The 18362-nt window shown below is 41.2% G+C and overlaps 1 protein-coding gene across 2 annotated transcripts in view; it reads left to right on the top strand.

Annotated features, from left to right (window-relative positions):
- Positions 1 to 18362, top strand: part of PLEKHG1 (pleckstrin homology and RhoGEF domain containing G1) — a 141071-nt gene that overhangs the window by 68629 nt on the left and 54080 nt on the right. For both annotated transcript variants that reach the window (XM_035538962.2, XM_035538961.2), the window contains one exon: positions 15404 to 15942. In XM_035538962.2, the coding sequence (XP_035394855.1) occupies positions 15404 to 15942 (539 nt within the window). The remainder of the gene's footprint in view (positions 1 to 15403; positions 15943 to 18362) is intronic.

Raw genomic sequence — 18362 nt, 5'->3', positions numbered from 1 at the left:
CTGAGTGCTTAGCATTGACAAGGGACATGAAATGTGGAAACCCTCAGCAAAGGACTGTTTTATATTTGGTCTTAAATGCCCTAATGATATGTAGAAGCCTAGGCAAGAGGACAGTCAAAGTTACCAGGGTAACTGCAATGCTAAGACTTTATTACGTGTAACCTCTACCTTCACTGTGCTGCTTTACTCATATTTCTTAAAATCCTATGAAATGACTTCTGTACAATCAGCATCAGCTTTCCAGTCAAGAATACACATAACTAAGTAATGATATCAGATAGTCTGGAGAAGGGCAAATGATAACTTTTTTGTTCACTGTGGGTTGTTCATTTTTTATAATTTTTTATCTAACCAAACTCATGAGATGGACTCCAGAGTATTAGCTGAAGTAAGGCTTTACACTCCTGCATCAACTCGTGTTCTGAGGATGGAAAAGAGTAAATCACTCACATTAAGAGCTCATGACTTACACGTGTGGAGAAAATGTGCCAAATTCATTTAATTTTTATGGCAGGTTAGAATATAACTCCTTTCTCAGAAATGGTTTATTTAATTTTAAACTTTTAGGTATAAACAGTAATGGGATATCAACTGAACTTTTTAGGTGGCCTAGCATGATTGATGCTTTAAATCCCAGTGATAAAGAACAGCTTGTCTCTTAAGTGAGTAAAAAATGATTCTCTTGGGCTACTGATACCTAGTTAGTAATGGGAGGCATATTTTTTTTAGTATTAGTGGGATGGCTTTTCCAGTTTCTGAATAAATACAATAAATATTTCCTTAAAACTCATATGGGAAAATGGCTGCACACTTTGGAAATCTGAAAACCCTGATGTGCAGCATGTATATCCCCTCAGTTCCACTTTGACACATCTGAAGATTTTCTAAAAATGAATCTAGTTCAGATGAGGATGTGGAGGTGCCTAATGAATTACCTTTACTTAAACTAACAATATTGGAAGCTATCGCTTCCAATGTCCTGTCATCTCTGTAACGCAGGATAAATGGAGGGGGTAAGTGGGATCGATAAGCAAGGATTCCTAGCTACATCACTATGTATAGAGTAATATTACAGTCTCAAAGCTTAACTACCACTATCAGTGATATGTTCTTAAACTGTGTTAATCTGAAAAGAGAAAAGTAAACATAAGAGAAAGGAATGTCAATACTGAGGGAAAATGGTGGGCCCCAGTGTAACACACTCAGTGCATACTCCATAATTGTTTTCCTGTTTGCTAATGTTGATTATCAAGTCCTTTATCTTAAATATGGTTCTTGCCACCTCTGGATGTTAGAGACAAAGTGCTGACATGGTGGGACTTGAAGTTCAAAATATCCTTTCCAGGGTACAGAGAAGCTGATAAAAAACAAAATCGCATGGTTCCTGCAGTAAGAACTCTGGCAAATCCTAATGATAATTGTTTTGCTCACAACCCTAGATATGCCATGCTAGCATGCAATCAATAAAAAAAGAAAATCAATAAAGCAGAAAACCATAACTCAAAATCCTATAAATTGACAATGGTGACAGGTTAAGAGTATGTAGAGTGACTAGGACTTCCAGGTGCTTTTATCCTTACACATTCCTGTCTGTGTGGTATTCTTCCAAGACAGAGTTATTGCCAGATGCAAAAATACTAACAACAAATTACCCTAACCTTCAGAAGTTTCTCCTGAGTGTTCTCCTAACACAAGACTCCTCCTTCCCTAGGCATAAATAAATTTTAAATAAAGCATATATAGCAAAATAAGCATACATTTAATGTTGTGACTAAACTAGCTTAGAATTTGCACAGTCTTCTGGTGAGCAAGATGTCATACTTTAGGAACACAGTTTGTGTCAATGTCTGTTTTCAAGTCCTAAAAATGGATTTATGTTGTTGTGCCTTAAAGGGCACAGGCGGACACTGATGTTGAAGCTACTTCTTGGTAATTCCAATGGAAGTGGGCTGTGCTTGTTAAGAGGTGCTTTTAGTAGCTGTGACTCCACTGTCTCTCTTAACTCTGCCATTGAGATCTCCTACCAGTGGAGACCAACTTGGGAACTTCCCCTCCATCCATCAACGTACATGTGAACATCACAGGTTAGCCACGGAGCTCATCCAGTTTTTTGTGTTGCATTTTTCTGAGCTGCAGTCAGCTACAACTACTGCCCTGTGAAAGGCAGCAGTACGACTGCAGTCAGTTTGACTCTCATTGTTTGGTGCTCAGGCCTTCAGCCTTTGACATTGTTTTCAAAGAATTTTGCTCTGATTTCATTGGAGGGGAATGTTTCCCCCAGATTGTTTTTCTAAGCTTTGAACTATTTTGCAATTAACTTGTAATTGGCAGGATTTGTGCATAGTTTAAAAGTTTAAAATGTTTCACGTCCTTTAGTTTAGATTTTAAAGAACATGTATTCATTGAAAAAATTGGAGTGGATATTTTAATATCTTTTGGTGCTCTGTTAAGTGATGCTGATCAGTTGCAAAAGGGTTTTGGTTTACTCTCCTCACTCAACTTGTCCTGGGGAAGAATGTAACCATTTCTGTGGCATAATGGATTGTGAGATAAATGCTTCAAGTATAAACAAGTATAACTGATATCATCTGTGGCTGTATATAGAAACTGATGTAAAAGAAGAAAAATGATGTGGAGGAGAGCCACCATCCTTTTTCACTAATAAAGTTAATGAAGAAATTATTTGCAAGCCCTGATTCAGTACAAGTGTCTTACTAAAAAGTTGTTTGATCATCTGTTACTGATCAAAATTATACAAACTTCACAAATCTTTTGCCAAAATCTTTGTTAATAAAGCATTTTAATAGCTACATAATTTCTGAATACCTGTAAAAGTGAGATGCTCCTTACTGAAACCCTTCCTCTGTGAGGAATACATTATAGGCCACGCAAAAAGGGTAGAGTAAGAGAAGGCCCAGCTACTGTTCTTTCCACCTGTGCCTCTTTGTAGTAAAATAATGGTAGTCAGGGTTTCCAAAGAGATGGGGATTTGAAAAGTAAGAATGCCAGCTAATAGCTGTGGTAACAGGCTGAACGTAGCGGAATGATAGCCGTGCAGTGGCCTCTCAGCCTTGTGGTGTGCCACAGCACTCAGTAGCGAACTTGCAGCTTTGTTTGCCCATGGAAAGCCAGGCAGGAGCAGAGAGACCCACTTGCATCCTGCCCTGCTGGGAGAAGTGTGGAGCTCAGCCTCCCTGCGCTCCCCAGCTGCCCTACCAGCCTTGTCCTGCTGGATGTGACAGAAGTTAGCTCACCAAGGATTTACAGCTTGATGGTGTCATTTTGGTCTTGGAGGAAAATGAATGTTTTATTGGGTGAGGTTTTTAAAAAATAAACAGGGACTGTGAGTGAGAATGGCTCCTAAAGATGAGGCTGGACACTGAATTACCTGGTAAGTTCCCATGTGTAAGGGCTATGGAGTTGAGAAACCCTTGATGCTCTCTATGAAAACAAGAGCAACAAAAGGAATTGTTTTCTTGCATGGCTTGTTCAGAAAACTCCGCACTTACAACACTGCTGTAATATGTGCTCAAATGCTCTGCCTCCTGCCTTCAGTGTTTCTGGGTCATGGTATTTACCTTTCTGGCAAAGTTTCTCAAAGCCTGAGCTGTGTGTTTTGGATTTGAGATTTTGATTTGGAGCCCAACTGAATATTTAAATAGAGGGATTTGCTACTTGTTTCTCACAGAAAACGAGCAAGTGGAAAACCCAAACAACAAGAAAAACAGTGGGATTAAATGTCCCTGTCTGGAAGAAAGATCCAGTGTGAAGGAGAAACCTGAGAAAAACAATTCTGATTTGCTGCACTAAGAAGGTTTGAGTAGGAGTCTGTTTCTCTCTTCTCTGTCTCTGATCTGAGCACTGAGAAGGCAAATCTGAATTGTGCACTGACCACTGCTGGCTGTTTGGGCCACATGGACAGATTTAGGTGTTGACTGGAGTTACCAGCAGTCTGAAAACTGGCCAGGGTAAAAGTGTTTGAGATGGTAAAAGAGAGGCAAGGTGGCACTGACTGTAACTGTAAAAGTAAGGCAAGCAGGAGGGTGGTGGCAGACAGTTATCTGATGTCTTTTCATGAATGTTTTCAATTTCTCTTATCTTGCTCTAAGACATGTAGTGGTACCCTTTTACAAACGAGATTTTATGCCTCTTTCCTGTTTGTATTTGTCAGGCTTTGTTCCTCTGAGTTGACAAAAAATTGCATAATAAATCAAATGGTCAGTAGAAATTTGAAGACCACTTTTCACTGACTTTCCCTGTACAGTGATCAATGAAGATCAGTTGAAATAGCTCTGAACGTAAGAGAATTCAAACTTCTAAGTCCAGTCCTTATTTTTTGTAGGAATTAGTGAAGAAGGCATGTGGGCTCTGTAATACATGTAGCTTTTAATAAACTGACTGCCTTTCTGGTTCAAATTAAGCACTATATTGTTTTATTAAGAAGAAAGTGCAGAGAAAGTCTTGTGACTCAATGAGTCGGTCATTGTGAATTATGCACCAAATATTCACACTAGACAAGTCCAAGCCTCTAATCTGTTTGTTTCTTGCCCTGTGGCTTTGGAAGTGTGTGACTGTTGGCACTGCTAATCTTGGCTGCCGATGCGTCAGTGAATGCTGCAGGCATTAGCACCATCTGTACGTGGGTGCAGTGGCTGCACTGCAGTGGGACACTGACACTGCAGCGATCTCAGATCACCTCAATTCTTGCTTTGCTTCTTGCACACAGAAGTCCTAGGGAAAGTATTGCTTGTTTGAGAAAGGAATTTTGGTGTTAATGGCTTCTCTTCGTGAAGCAGCACCTAAAAAGTAGTAGGAAGCAGCACGCTGCAATATTGCCTTAAAGTGACACTGAAAGTATTGTTAAACCACAATCGTCAAAAAAAACCAAAACACCACAATCATCAAAACCTGGCCCTACTGGAGTGGCTTTCACAGAGATACCTTATAGTTTAATGACAGTGTGGTAGGGGAGGACCAAAACAAGGTAAACAAGAGATCTGGATGTTAAAGGATCATCATTAGAAAATAAAAAAAGAAAATTGGATGTGACTGCACTGTGATAGGTCTCTTGTATATGACAGCAATGAGAGGTCTCATTATCGTCAATGTGAGTTACTGCTGTGACCAGTTAGTTTGTTGTCATTTGGCAGTCTTAGTGTTCTGGACCTTATTGATGTGAAATACCATTCTTAGCTATGAAAGCAACAGGGTCAGAGGAACTGTGGTACACTACTGCTTTGGACTTGAATGCCTATTTGGGTTCTTATTTATTTATTTTCATTTAAAGTGCTGTAAGATTTTAAAATAACATTACTGTAAGCTGCAAAAATCTGTTTCAGTCATTTATTAAGTTGAATACATTCCTATTGAATTAGGTTTTTCAACAAGCTATTTGCTTACTGTTATAATACCACCTTAAAATTAAGACCTGTTGTTGCATTTTAATAGAGTGGGCAAAAGAAAATTACTTATTTATTGAAAGGGCAGAGCCAGCCTGTGGTAGACCCTGGCCGTCATGGGCAGAGCGTAAGGATTTTTCTCCTCAAGAAATAAACATGAATGCTTCTTTCTGTAGCTTTTATTTTTGTTGAAGAGAGGAAACCCAAAGGAAAGGTTTTATTTTACTGTAAATGCAAACATCTGTTAGTATGAGTCCAGTGTTATTATTACAGTTCTGTTTCAAAATTCCAGTTGCTAAACTTCCTGAGGTGCAGAGGAGGTTCCAGTAAGTGTCTCCAATTCAAAAACAAATTGAAGAAAACCTTTTGCTGGATTTAAAGGAAAATACCAAGTCTTTAAAGTTTCTGAAATTCACTTTTATTTAGAATTAAGGAGGTCAGCTATTTCAAAGTTCTGGCTTTTACAAAATGTGCTTTTTTTATTCATTTGTTCGCCTTTTTTTTTTTTTAAGACGTTTTCAATGGAAATGTTTAGAAGTCAGCAAAAAATTAGTGGCAGAAGTCAACGACAAGCTGTTAAAATGAGTTTTAAAGAACTGATCGGTTTTGCTAGATATTGTAGTTATGAGTTTGTGTTAAATTGTAAGAGATGAGTCATATCGAGATTCTTTTTTTGTGGTCACACAATTAAATTTTTGGCTGTGACTAGTAAAAATAATCCCTAGATGCTGTCATTTCTTTTACTGCAACTGTGCATCCCTCTGTAAAGTTTATTTGCTTACTACAAGGTATTTAACATTTTTCATCTTAAAAACATTACGATGTTCTTGGTAAAGCAACCAGCACGTTGTGCTGTAAAGGGATGACTAGTCAAGAACCCCAGTGTGCTTGTGCTGTAGCAGCAGGCTTTGAAGGTGAACTTCAGCTTGGTTAGATGAAGTTAGCAGTAGCATGTTGGCATGATGAGGCGTTTGCTGGGAGCAGTAGACTGATCCAGGAAGAAGTATAAAACAGACCTGATGTCCAAACACTGTTACAGTGATGTAGTGTATGATGGAGGCATAGTATTGTGGCAGCAGCAAGGCCTGATCCTGTGTGGTGCTGTGCAGAAAGAAGAGCACGTGTGGATTTTCATTCTGGTCGTGGTGCGGACGTTTGAATGTAAAAATGCTTAAAAATTCAGTCAGCAGCACATTGGACACTCACTGTTTAGTCTTCCATAAATACCAGTACGGACAGAAAAGAAAGCTTTGATTGCATTATCGTCCATGGTAGAGATAAGAACTGTGTATTTATTCCTACATTTGTGCTCGTTATCAACATGTCTTCACTGAGTTTTCATTTAATCTTACTTGCTGATTTACTTACATAAATGGGCCTTTTTTTTTTTTTTTTCCCCATCTCCTTGTGGACCTCCAAAGTTCACAAAGAGATGGAAAATAATCCTTTTAAAAGGCCTATAAATGGAGCGCTGGATCCATATGCCCTATTTGCGTTGCAGTACATCAGCAGCACGTGGTGGACTGTTCCTTTTTCTAGGTGTCTCTGCAGCACTGTATGCAGACCAAATATCTACTGCATTGCAGAGAGTTATTAATACGTTACATTGCACTTTCAGTGATGATGTCAATTTGTCCTTAAGCCTGAATGTACCCTGTGGTTGAGTTATGGTGTTGTGTTTTTTTTTTTTCCCTCAGTTTTGCTGAGAATAACTTATTTCTTCAGTAAATCCTTAGCCAATTGGCAATTACAGTATAACATCATTCCTAACCTCTCTAAACTACACTTAATGTTTAAGTTTAGAAAAATCAAGGCTTTGTTCCAAAACAAAAACAGGTCACCTTTTTCAAGTCTTCATTCTCGATGCATTAATAATGCAGTCTGTGGCACTCTGCAGACAGCGGGAGGGAGGAGGAGACAGGGCAGAGAAACGAACAGAGTGCCAGCTCCTGGAAGATACTGCAGATAAACAGAAGCCAAATCCAAGAGATACGAAATGATAGAAAATAAAGAGAAGTGAGGCAAAAACATTGTTTTTCTGGCACATCTATGTACTCTTTCATTGGTGATGCACATTAAAAACAAAAGGCTTTGAGTTGCTGGTATTCTCCACTGACAGATCTCAGTGCTATGCATATTTAAAGTGATGCGGGGGGGAATTCCTTGGGAAATATTCACGTGTGGGGTAAACTTCTGCTGACATACGTGGGGATGAGAGCCAAGGCCAAATGTGGATGCACAGAGAGGAAGGAACAAAGCAAAACAGTGTAAGGACTTCTGCTCAGCTTCCCTCTCCTTTGCACCCCCAGTAATGCTCATGGGAGCTCACTGTGTGAGTTTGCACCCGTGGCTGGAGCTCATGCTGCATCATTGCAGCCTCTGCTTGCACCTAACCCACTGAAGCAAATGTGGAAAGCTCTCTGTTGCTGGCTGCCTCTTGGTCAGCCCATTGCTGGGCTTGATTCGAGCCTTCAGAATTCAGGACGTTTGTCGTTGCTAAATGACAAAGCATTTTTGCTTTGTTGCTGGTATTGCTTGTGTGTAACAGGGCAGTAGTTCACAGAAGTGACCAAGCAATGCCCTGCATCTCGTTGATGCTCTACAGATCTGCCCAAGGGTTAGCTGAAACCTCCTTCAGAGGTGCTAAAAGCTCCATGGGCAAGGTGGGCACCACGTGTGAGGGAAGCAGAGGTTCAGGGAAGTGAATTTTTGGCTTCTGACAAAAATATGTGTGAATGTTGAAGTATAGCAAATGTTCGGTGTGTTTGCCACGTTGGGGTTATTTGACCAAGTATACGGGTGCTGTGGTCTGTGTGTGTGTGTGATGAGGACACTGGGGCTGGTGTTGGACTTTCTATGCCTGTGAATATGTTTAGGATTTGCAGATACATGGTGGCCTGTCCAAAGTATTACATAGGTCTTGCAAAAAGTGGGCCTGTGTATGTGTGCATGTGTATCTTTAAACGTAAACATGCATATGTTAGAAAAACCCTCAAAAACTACAGGAGAATGTATTTGAGAGAGAACATGTCTCAAAGATCTCTGGCGGCAGCGGGGCAATGGGTTGTAAACAGCTGATCTTTAAGCCTGGGTAAATGGGACCTCACCCTGGCAGCCCGGATGTTGAGATCAAAGCGTTTCACGGCTCTGTGAATGGCCTCAAGGCCGTCTTCACTTCCCTTTTCTACCCCCAGCTTCCTGCTGCAAGGTGTTGTTCAATGAATATGCTCTTCAGGAAAGCTTGAAATGAAGTTGAGGCCATGTTGCATGTAAGGAGAGGGGGACTGAATGTGAAGTGTGGTTTTAAAGACTAGAGTAGCTCTTTGTGGGTTAGGGTTGAGTGTGCAGCTGGGAAAGCACACCTGGGAAATGGTGCCAGCAGCTGGGAACTCTTCTGACTTGCTTTGCCTCCCAGCTCCAAGTTGGAAACGCCACCACCCCCTCCATGGGCCAGAAGAGTTCCCAGACAGAGGAGCCATCATCAGCTTTCCCACCTGTCTGCAAGGAGTAGGACTGGGGGTGAATTGAATTGTGAAACTCTCGCCCCTGTTGTGCACACAGCAACTGCACCCAGCCCTGTTTTAAGATGCACAGAAATGGTTCTTCTCTGGGTCGGTAGTTTCTTTGTTTTCCTAGGTAAGTCAGTGCTATCAACGTTCAGACAGGCATCGTCCACTTTTTTTTTTCCTGGTTACCCAGCCCGGTGATTTGGGGAGTGACTCGGACCACAGGACGTGCAGGCACCAAGCAAGGTTTTGTGATAATCCCTCTTTCTGTCTGTCTCATCTTTCTTGCTTGCATCTCTGTTCCTTTCTTATCCCTACACACTCGTTTTCTTCCTTCTACACCCATTTTTCTCCTTTTCTCTATTTCTTCCTTATCCCTCTCATTTGTCCTCTCATTGGTCCCCTTCCCTTCGAAAGTCCTTTCTCTTTTACTTTGCTTCGTTGTGATTTACAACAGAGCATTTGGTGGCTCAGCATTCACATTTTCTTCTGAAAGTCTCTCCTCTGTCCCTTTAAAAAACACTGAAGTTTTGCAAACACGCTGCAAAAGCCTGTTCCTGTTTATGTAAAGGCAGAATAGGGTCCAGAACGATCCCTTTTAATTAGCGTTGCAGGTTCATGGGAGTTTCTAATATAAATACAGGAATTTCACAATGCCAGCATGTTATTTATTCGCTTTGCATGCTTATCAATATTGTCGGCGAATCAAGGGGTCAAAGCGTAAGAAATGCCATGGAAGCATGGGCTCTATTCGCTATTTTTACAGCTTTGTGCCCGGAAAAATGGAAGTTACTGGGTGTTGCTCAGTGAAGTGTGCGTTTCAAAGTTACCCACAGCGATGCCCATTGTCCTGTCCCTGAATCGAATGATGTAATGTTTCGTTTAAGGCTCTTAGCGATGCTGAAGACTCTCGGTGCACTGGGAAAAAGGCAGTGAGAAAGTTGTGAATCAGGTTTCTGTAAAGCCTTTGTGTTTAGGGTTTTGATAGATAAAAGCTGACTCATGCAATATTTCTGGCGAAGGAGCTGTACGGACTAGTAAGAGCTTCTCATTTTACCTGAGTGCCCAGTGAGGTAATTCGGGAACAGCTGAAGGCAGAGCGTGCATTTATTCCCTGCTGCACAGGTAGGTCGTGGGTTGTTCCGAGAGGATTTGAAAAATAGAGAGGACTTGTTCGTTCTCTGTGCGGGGAGCCAGAGACATTCCTCAGTGGTGAGATACTGTCGCAGAGGATTTTCCCTTGCAATAATGTTCTTGGGCATTAGCAGGCTTGGTTCTGACAGAGGCTATTCTGCTCTGAGTGTTGCATGGTGGGGAGGGCGGCTTGACAGACGGAGACACATTAGCTGATGACTTTTTTTCCTTCTTGTAAGATTGCTAATAAATGGGATTTCTGTTGCTCAAAGTTCAGTTAAAGTACTTGGCAATGTATCGTTCGTGACAGTTCATACTGAATTCATAATCTCTAGAGATCTCATCCTGCAAATATTGTTAACTCTCTAATGCGGCTTTGTTCACAGAGGGTATTAGTTTTAGAAGTGACATGTTCATATTCAGAAGTTAGTAACTAGTAATCTGCTGACCTTCACTTGTGTAGTATTCAATGCAGAGAGGATATGGGGAGTGTGCTTAAGATCGTGTTGGGATCATTGTAGTGAATGTATTTTAATCTTTCTCAGTCAGGCAGCTGTATAACATTTATGTTTCTAAATTGCACTGCTGCATTTGAACTTGATACTAAATGTAGAAATTGCTGTAAACAGTCCTGCTTAATTGTGTCTAAAATATAAATGGTTTCTTTGAAATAAGCAGCTATTTCAAAGAAAATACAGGAAAGGATTCTTGTAGTCTCATCACTTTTATTTAGCTGAACTTCCAGAGGATGTGAAGCCTGTAATTTCTGGTAATGTTGACTTTGCAGATAACATCTTTGGTGCTCTTTTTCATGCCGGGAGAAAGGCAACAACAATACTAATTATGAATATAAATTGACTTGTGAGTTCTTAGTCATGCACTATATCTTAAGATGTCATATGCAGTAAACAACGTGGAGGAATAAACACCTATATTTAGACAGGGCTTGGGGATCTTTGTATTTAAATACAAAATTGACTTAGAGTGCTTTATCTTGCATTGTATGCTAGTGTCCTAGAGTAGCCAAGGCTGTAGAGATAATGGAAAACCATTTGTCATTACTCTGACTGTAGTTACAGGCAAGAGGTATATGTTAAAGAAAAGCAAGTGATAGAAGAAGTTTGCACGTTTCGCTGAGCATTTGTTTATGATCGCATGTTGAAAGCATTAGATACGCTGAAAGATTTGTTTTGCATGTGGCTTCAGTGTTGAAACTACTATTGCAGTTGCCTGTTGGGGTGAAATGCTGTGTTTCTTGCCCCTGCACCACTGTAGGACAGGCACAAGTTGTGGTTCTTTCTTGGGAGAGCTTTGGGGTTGTGTTATGCCAGCATGCACTGTGTGTGTGTGTGTGTGTCTGTCTGTCTGTCAGTGGGGTTCAGGGGACGGAGGGGAGCGGGGAGGTCTGCAGGGCTGGGGGAAGGCTAGCTGGATTCATGCAAAGGCACAAACAAGAAACGACCTTGTTCGGGGAGCGTGTTGCCTTGTGAGTCTGGACAAATGTGCAATTATCCTCCTTTCAGTGCTGAACTAACAAGTCATTACTGTTATTCGTTAATTAAAGTATGCAAATTTAAGATTTTTTTTTCTCCCCAGACTGAGTTAAATACCGTTATTCACAACTCACAAAAGTTCTCAATATTAGTTTGGCTCGTCATTGAAAAGGCCCAGTAGACAAAGGAACGCTAGACAAAAATGCAGTGACCCGGCCAGATGTGGGTCAGGGAGCACAAGCCCTGCTCAGAGCGCGTCCTTCGCAGGAGATGTGCCGATAGCTGGAGCTGCACAACCTGTCTGCAGCCCAATACAGCTGGCTGCTGGGGATGATGCTGTGAAACCGGGGAGGGAAAGGGGTGTGTGTGGGGTGTAGAGCCTTATAAATCAGTCCTTTGGGGTATCTGAGAGGTGAATTTGCTTTTTATAATGATGAGTTTGTATCAGAGAGAAATTTGTAAGAGGTTACAGTGTTTCCAAAGGCACAGGCAGTAGAGGGCAGCCGTCTCAGCTGCGAAATGTAGAGACCAGTTTTGGGGGAGGCTGTTACCCCTGCATTAACTTATCTGTGAGGTTTTCACCAGGCAGGATGTGCAGAATTCAGGCAGTTGGCAGAAGAGTGAAGTTATTTTACATTAAAGCTGTACCAGAGGTCTGAAAAGCCAAACCCTGACAAAGAGAAGGATGGGCATGGGACTGCAGCAACAAACGGGATTCAGTTTCTGCATTTTCTGATGGGGTTATGACTGGAGAAATCATCTCAACTCTCGGAACCTGGTTTCAACAACGGGGGTAATTCCACCTAGCCTCAGAGGCGTTTCCGAAGATAAACTTGTGAAACCTTGGAAGATGTTCAGATGCTGTGTTGTTGGGAAGGGCTGTGGCTTTGTAACAGGTATCTGTAGCTCAGATGGAAATTCAGGGCTAAGCTGAGCCAGGGCCCGTCCCTCAGCTCTGACTGACACTAGCAGGGTGTGCAGTGTTTGTTACAGGGCTTGAAAGCTGAGGAGGGGAGACTGCTTCCTGGTTGAGCGTCACGCCGAAATGCCCGGCCGGGCTTGGTGTGCCTTTCTGCTGAGCTTCGTGACCTGAGGTGGGCTTCCAGCAGGGCCTGGCGCTCCTCGGAGCTGATGCGTTCTGCCTGGGCAGGACGCCTCTCTTGGGGACAACGTGGCAGGATTTGAGCAAAGTCTGTTCACAGAGAAGCCAAACACCCAATTTACAGCTGGAATAAGGACGAATTGAAGTAAAAAGAAACTTCGAGGCTGGTAGGCAGGATGAAGCTCTGAGGACAAAGCAGATGAAGATTCTCAAGTAGCAAATAGCTTGCTTTTTGTAATTTATACAGAAATGTGCAGGAGTTTGTCTGAAAACGGAGGAACTTGAGTCAGATGTGTTGCAAGCAATTAAATAGCTGTGCCTAGCAGGGACCTGGGGCTTGCCAGGGTCAGGGAGAATGCAGGTGTTTGAGCAAGCACAGTTTAACTGCTACAACTAATCCTTGTTGTTAGTTTTTAATAAGCAATGGCATTGTCATTAAACAAGGAAATAAATAGTTTTTGTTGTTGTTGCTTTGTTTAGGGTGTGTTAAAATCTCCCCATGTTTCTTTCTATGAGTATGTTTTATGGAGAAACTACTTTTATTCTGATTTCAGTTTCATTGACCTGAACTGTGTTTTGTTTGGCTTTTGTATTAATGAGCCTTACAGTGTTTGTGAAGCAAATATTATATATTAATGCCTTCAGGTTATCTGGGAGGCAGACAACATATCAGTGAAACAGGAAGAAAAGAGCATGGAGCAATGGAATGTAACAGGAACCCTTTATTTTCCCCCTAAATGTGGCTAACCAGGTGTTTCTTTGTCGTGTAATTTTAGTTAAAATATCTTGGAGTAAGTTAGCGGAAGGGCATCCCTGTTATCTTGTTTATCCTGTGCATTTTTCAAGGGGGTTTACATCTGCACAGTAACATTATGCTTTCTAACTGAACTTGAAAAATGATCCAAAGCTGATAACAATAATACATTCTTATCAAAAATGCATACTTTCTTATCACAAGCAATAGGAAGGCAAACATCTTTGTCCATACTGATTTTGAAACAAGAGAACTTCACTGCATTCTTCAGTTTAAAACACTTTCCAGATTTTTGCGTTATATTTTATTTTGGAGTTTATACTTTATTTGCTTAATTCAAGAAGAGGAAGAAAATATGATCCTGTGTTGCAAAAATGAACGAACGTGGCATAAGGAAAGGCTGTAGTTTTTCAGACTTTAAGATAAAACCAGGGGGACAGAGGTGCCAGATTGGATTTTAGTCTAAGGGTCAATTTCTGACCCCTATGATGAGCAAATTACTCTCTGTTAATTCCACGTGTTACCTTAAGGGCAATACATTTCTGTAACAAAAAGCTAATATCATCATCACTGAAAAATGGTAGTATTAATTACTCATGCACAAATCAAATCGTATGCATTCAAAATAGGCCAAATAAAGCAAACATTCTTCTCTGGGATTTTTTTTTTGGTCTGTTTGCTTCTGATTTCTTCTATTTTTTATTTTTTAAATAAAAAGTAGTGGTTTTTTTTTTCTGTTCTGAATAAAATCCACCCCCACCCCTGGCCCCGATCAGTGTGGGGGAGGTTTTTCCTTGTAATTTCATAACCAGTCTGCTTTAGTTTAAGAAGGGCCACCTTAAAGGTTAGGTGAGTTTAATTTGCCATTTTAAAGGCTTTATGGTTTCTTTACTGAAACCACCCTCTGAAATTCTAGTCACCAGAATGATTTTTGAAAAATTAGGTTGTTACTCGTTTAAAATAAGGACTGAGCTACACACTGTGTAGGTAGCTTCAGTATTGCTTCTCTTTTTAAATTGTCATAAGTTTTTTTTTTTTTCACAATACTGACATACTGAGTTTCTCTGAGTCTGAGACACTTTTTTTGTGTGGACACTTCTTACTGAAATGAAACATTGAAGTATTCAATGTATCTGCAGCTGCTTTTAGAGGTTTTCATTGCTGCACGGCATACAACTTGTCCAGAGAGAAATCTGCACTACATCATGGACCATGTCCTTCAGGGCATACAGTCAATAAAAAGAAAGTAGATTTCATGTGCCAACAGGAAGACAGACATCTTACTTTGTTATTGCACTGATATGAAAAACAGCTTTGGGTCAGTTCAACGAGGGGTAATATTCTGGCTTGAGCTGTACAGATTCAGAAAAACTTATTTTCCCAGTAGAAAACAGAATTATTTGGCAGCACTGTTTCCTATGGGAGTTCTTTTTTTCAGAAGCTATGTTATTTTCATTGGGAAATCATTCTGGTTTTAGTGTTTTTGTACAAGCTGCAGAGCTGGTAATTGATAACTAACTGCTTTCTGTTTCTGCTTGCCCGTGTTGGCCTTGCAGTGTTCAAAATGGAAGATACTGCCTGGTATCACTGACACAGTCCTTGAGTTTTCCAAAGCCTCCAAGCCATGGTCAACTGACAGCTCGGGGGTAGCAAGGTCTCTTCCCAATAGAGTTTTTTTAACCTTAGGGAAAGTCTTTGAGTCTTATTTCTCTCCTCTGCTGAGCCTGGATGGTGTATGTGCTATCACTAAGTCCAGCACCATAGCATGTAGGGCCAAGAAAGGATGTGCCAGAAGTATATACACGAACTGGAATCATGCAATGCCTATTTAGTAGCCTCCCGTGGGGATCCCCACCACCTAAAAATGTGATCCCCAAATTATGTTGTTCTGGTTGTCTTTTGGAAAAAATAGATTTGTCTCAATTTTGTGTGCAAAGCTGTAAAAATGTCTGTTGCCAACTGTTAAGTTACATGGAACACCAACAGTAAGACCACTTGTTCTGTTTATTTTTTAGATGACTTCCACTTACCTCTTGATGTTTTACCAGCTGTGACGGAGGCCCTTGACTCCAAGACAAAAGGGGAAGATTTGCACCAGGAGAGCAGATCTTTCCGCTGCTGTGAAAAAAAAACTATGGACCTGTCAGACAGTGACCGTCCCGTCAGCTTTAGCTCCACTTCCTCTTCTGCTTCCTCCAGGGACAGCCACTGTTCCTTTGGAAGCAGGATGACCTTAGTTTCCAACAGCCACTTGGGCCTGTTTAACCAGGATAAAGAAACGGGTGCCATCAAGCTAGAACTAGTCCCAGCCAGACGATTTTCCAGCAACAAGCCATGCAAAAACACTCCTGCGGAGCAAGAGGATCCTGAGGAGAGCCTGGAAAAAAAGCTCAGCATGCCAAGAAAAACAGAACCAAAGGGAGTGAGCAAAAACTGTGCAATGTCCCTGGTGACAGAGCCCACCAGTCCGAAGCTCCTCTACGTAGACAGAGTTGTCCAGGAGATCCTGGAGACAGAGAGGATGTATGTGCAGGACCTGAAAAGCATTGTGGAGGTAGGAGTCTTGATTAGGTTTGAGCTAACTGTTCCATAGTGCTGTATTTAATATCTTTAGATTTTGCAACAGGACAGATGGACCTGACTGGAACTGGTTTTTGCTGGTGACCCAAACGAGGGTCTTTATAAATTTGTGTGCGTAACATCATTGTTCTTGTTTATTTATAGTTTTTATTTGATTAGATAAATCTAAGCTGTTATTACTTGTTCATGAAGAAATAACAGACAAAAATATCCTACAGTTGATAGGATATAGTTATAGTTAGTAGTATAGTATAGATAGCTGAGTAGTGAATAAAGAGTGATGAATTCTTTGCAGTAACATTTATTTACCAAAAAAAAAAAAGCTTTTTTTTTTTTTCCCTGGAATATATAGCAAGAAGCAAACAGCAGAGAACCTGTTTGCCCCTTTAAAGGTTTTATCTGAAGGGTCTCCCTTTTTGATTCTTCCACCCTGCCCCCACTCCCCAAATACTAGTTCTGCAAGTTCTTTCCTGCCTTGTCAGTCTCCCTTTTGTGCAGCTCACAGCTGCAGTCTGTTCGCTCCAAGTCCTTGGCCTATATTATTGAATATGGCATGTGCATTTGCTGGATAACCCTATTGTTTGTCTGTTGCATGAAGGAATTATGTTTTCTTTAGTATCAATTCTGAATGGGGGGGTGACTGTAGCATGTATTAGTAGCCGTGATGCTTTTGTCCAATCCCCAGTCCAACAATATCTTTCATTTTCCCTTTCTAGTAAAGGCTAAAATACAGCTGAGTCCTTCTGTGGATTGTTATGGTCACTCCATGTGCTTACAACTGTGCCCATCAGTCATGTTCTTTTGTGTTATTGAAGACGACAGTGAAGTCTCTCAGCTATTGTTTGTAGTCCACGTACTTAACCCATGCCTGTGTGTTACGACCACCCACAGAAGAATTTTTTGGGAGGTGTGTGTTTGGTACACTATTTGTAGAATATATAGCTTTAAATAGCTGTATGAGCTAGTTTGCAAAAGAAAATAGCAGTCAGCTGAAGGTGACATCCTCCCCTATCCCAGTCCCTTGCCCAGCAAATCACACAAAATTTAAATAAAGAGGAAAAGAAAGGTCAGGGCTTTGGTAACAAATGGTAACAAATGCATGCTTTGATTGTCATCCCCTCCCCAAGTTCTCACAAAGATATCTTTTCTGCAAGGTTTTGTTGGGTTCTGTAGCTGTTGCTGTTTCTCTACCTTGAAGTTTTATTTTGGTAGTGTTAAAGGTTGTCATATGCTACAGAAGTAAGTCAGTATTTATGTGTAGTCACTGTTCACAAGGCATGACCTCAGTGTTTTTGGAAACTTTACCCCTTGTTCCTCTTCCTATGCAGTAATCTATAGAACTTGAGAAACTGGAAACTATCATTAAAATCTGGAAACAAATTTTCCATTGAGAAGTAGGAAGACCAAAAAATAAAATGCTTACTAGAACCCCTGAAGCATCACTACAGCAGATGCAGATTAAATGAAGTTGCGAAAGAACTTGAGGAATTTACCTGTGAAATGACAAGGGGCATTTTCTACAGCATCTAATAAAAAATCTTGAAGGCTTTGTGTGGCACTAGCAGCCTGTTTGAGAGATGGAGGGGTTGGCAGCAGGGCTTTATTTCAGTTGGTATTCAGAATCCCCAGGCTCGGAAGGAGCTCCTTCCTAAATGGTGAGGGCAGTGGGGAGCCAGCTACCTCAGCCTGTGCGTGTTCTCCACTTGGTTTCAGGGGAGGGAGGTGTGACTGGAAGCATGTCACGGAGCAGCCTCTTTGTGTATGTTTCTCAAGATTCCTTTCTCCACGTGTTAGCTTAGCAATGCTGCAGTGCTCCACCTATCCAAGGGTGGTGGTTGTAAGAAGGGTGGTAAGCCTCCGCAGACATCTGTAGGAGTACCGTAGCCTTTGAGGGTTTGATTATCTAGGCGTCTGTGACTTGAGGCCGTTTAGTTTGGCAGCCAGATGACTGGTGCAGAGCCAAACTAAGATGAAGGGAAGCAGCTCAATCTGTCTTATTTTCCAAATAAACTTGGGTCAAGTTTTGGCAGCTAGTTAGGAAATGGGATAAGAGTAGGAAAAGGAGAGCTGGAGGAAGGTCGAAGGACAAGTGCTGCCCGTGACATATATGGAAACATGAAGGTGGGAGCTGCTGGAGGAAGGCACAAGCAAATGAACCAGTGCTAAGTGGAGAGAGTGAATAATTAAAGGAGAAACAATACAAGGAAATAAGGGAAAACCCAGGAAGTGGAAAGTTAGGGGGGAGTAGGAATTAGGTGGAACTGGAGCACTCTAGTGAGTTAGTGAGTTTTGCAGCAGACTGCAATACAACAACTTATGTACACAGACTAAAAATAATAATGAGGTTTTTCTCCCCTTCCCCCTTTTTTGTTGTTGTGGAGAGTTGGAGGAGAT

The sequence above is a fragment of the Cygnus atratus genome, chromosome 3 (assembly GCF_013377495.2).
Source record: "Cygnus atratus isolate AKBS03 ecotype Queensland, Australia chromosome 3, CAtr_DNAZoo_HiC_assembly, whole genome shotgun sequence".
In the NCBI taxonomy this organism is placed as follows: domain Eukaryota; kingdom Metazoa; phylum Chordata; class Aves; order Anseriformes; family Anatidae; genus Cygnus; species Cygnus atratus.
This window is presented reverse-complemented; position numbering and strand designations above follow the sequence as displayed.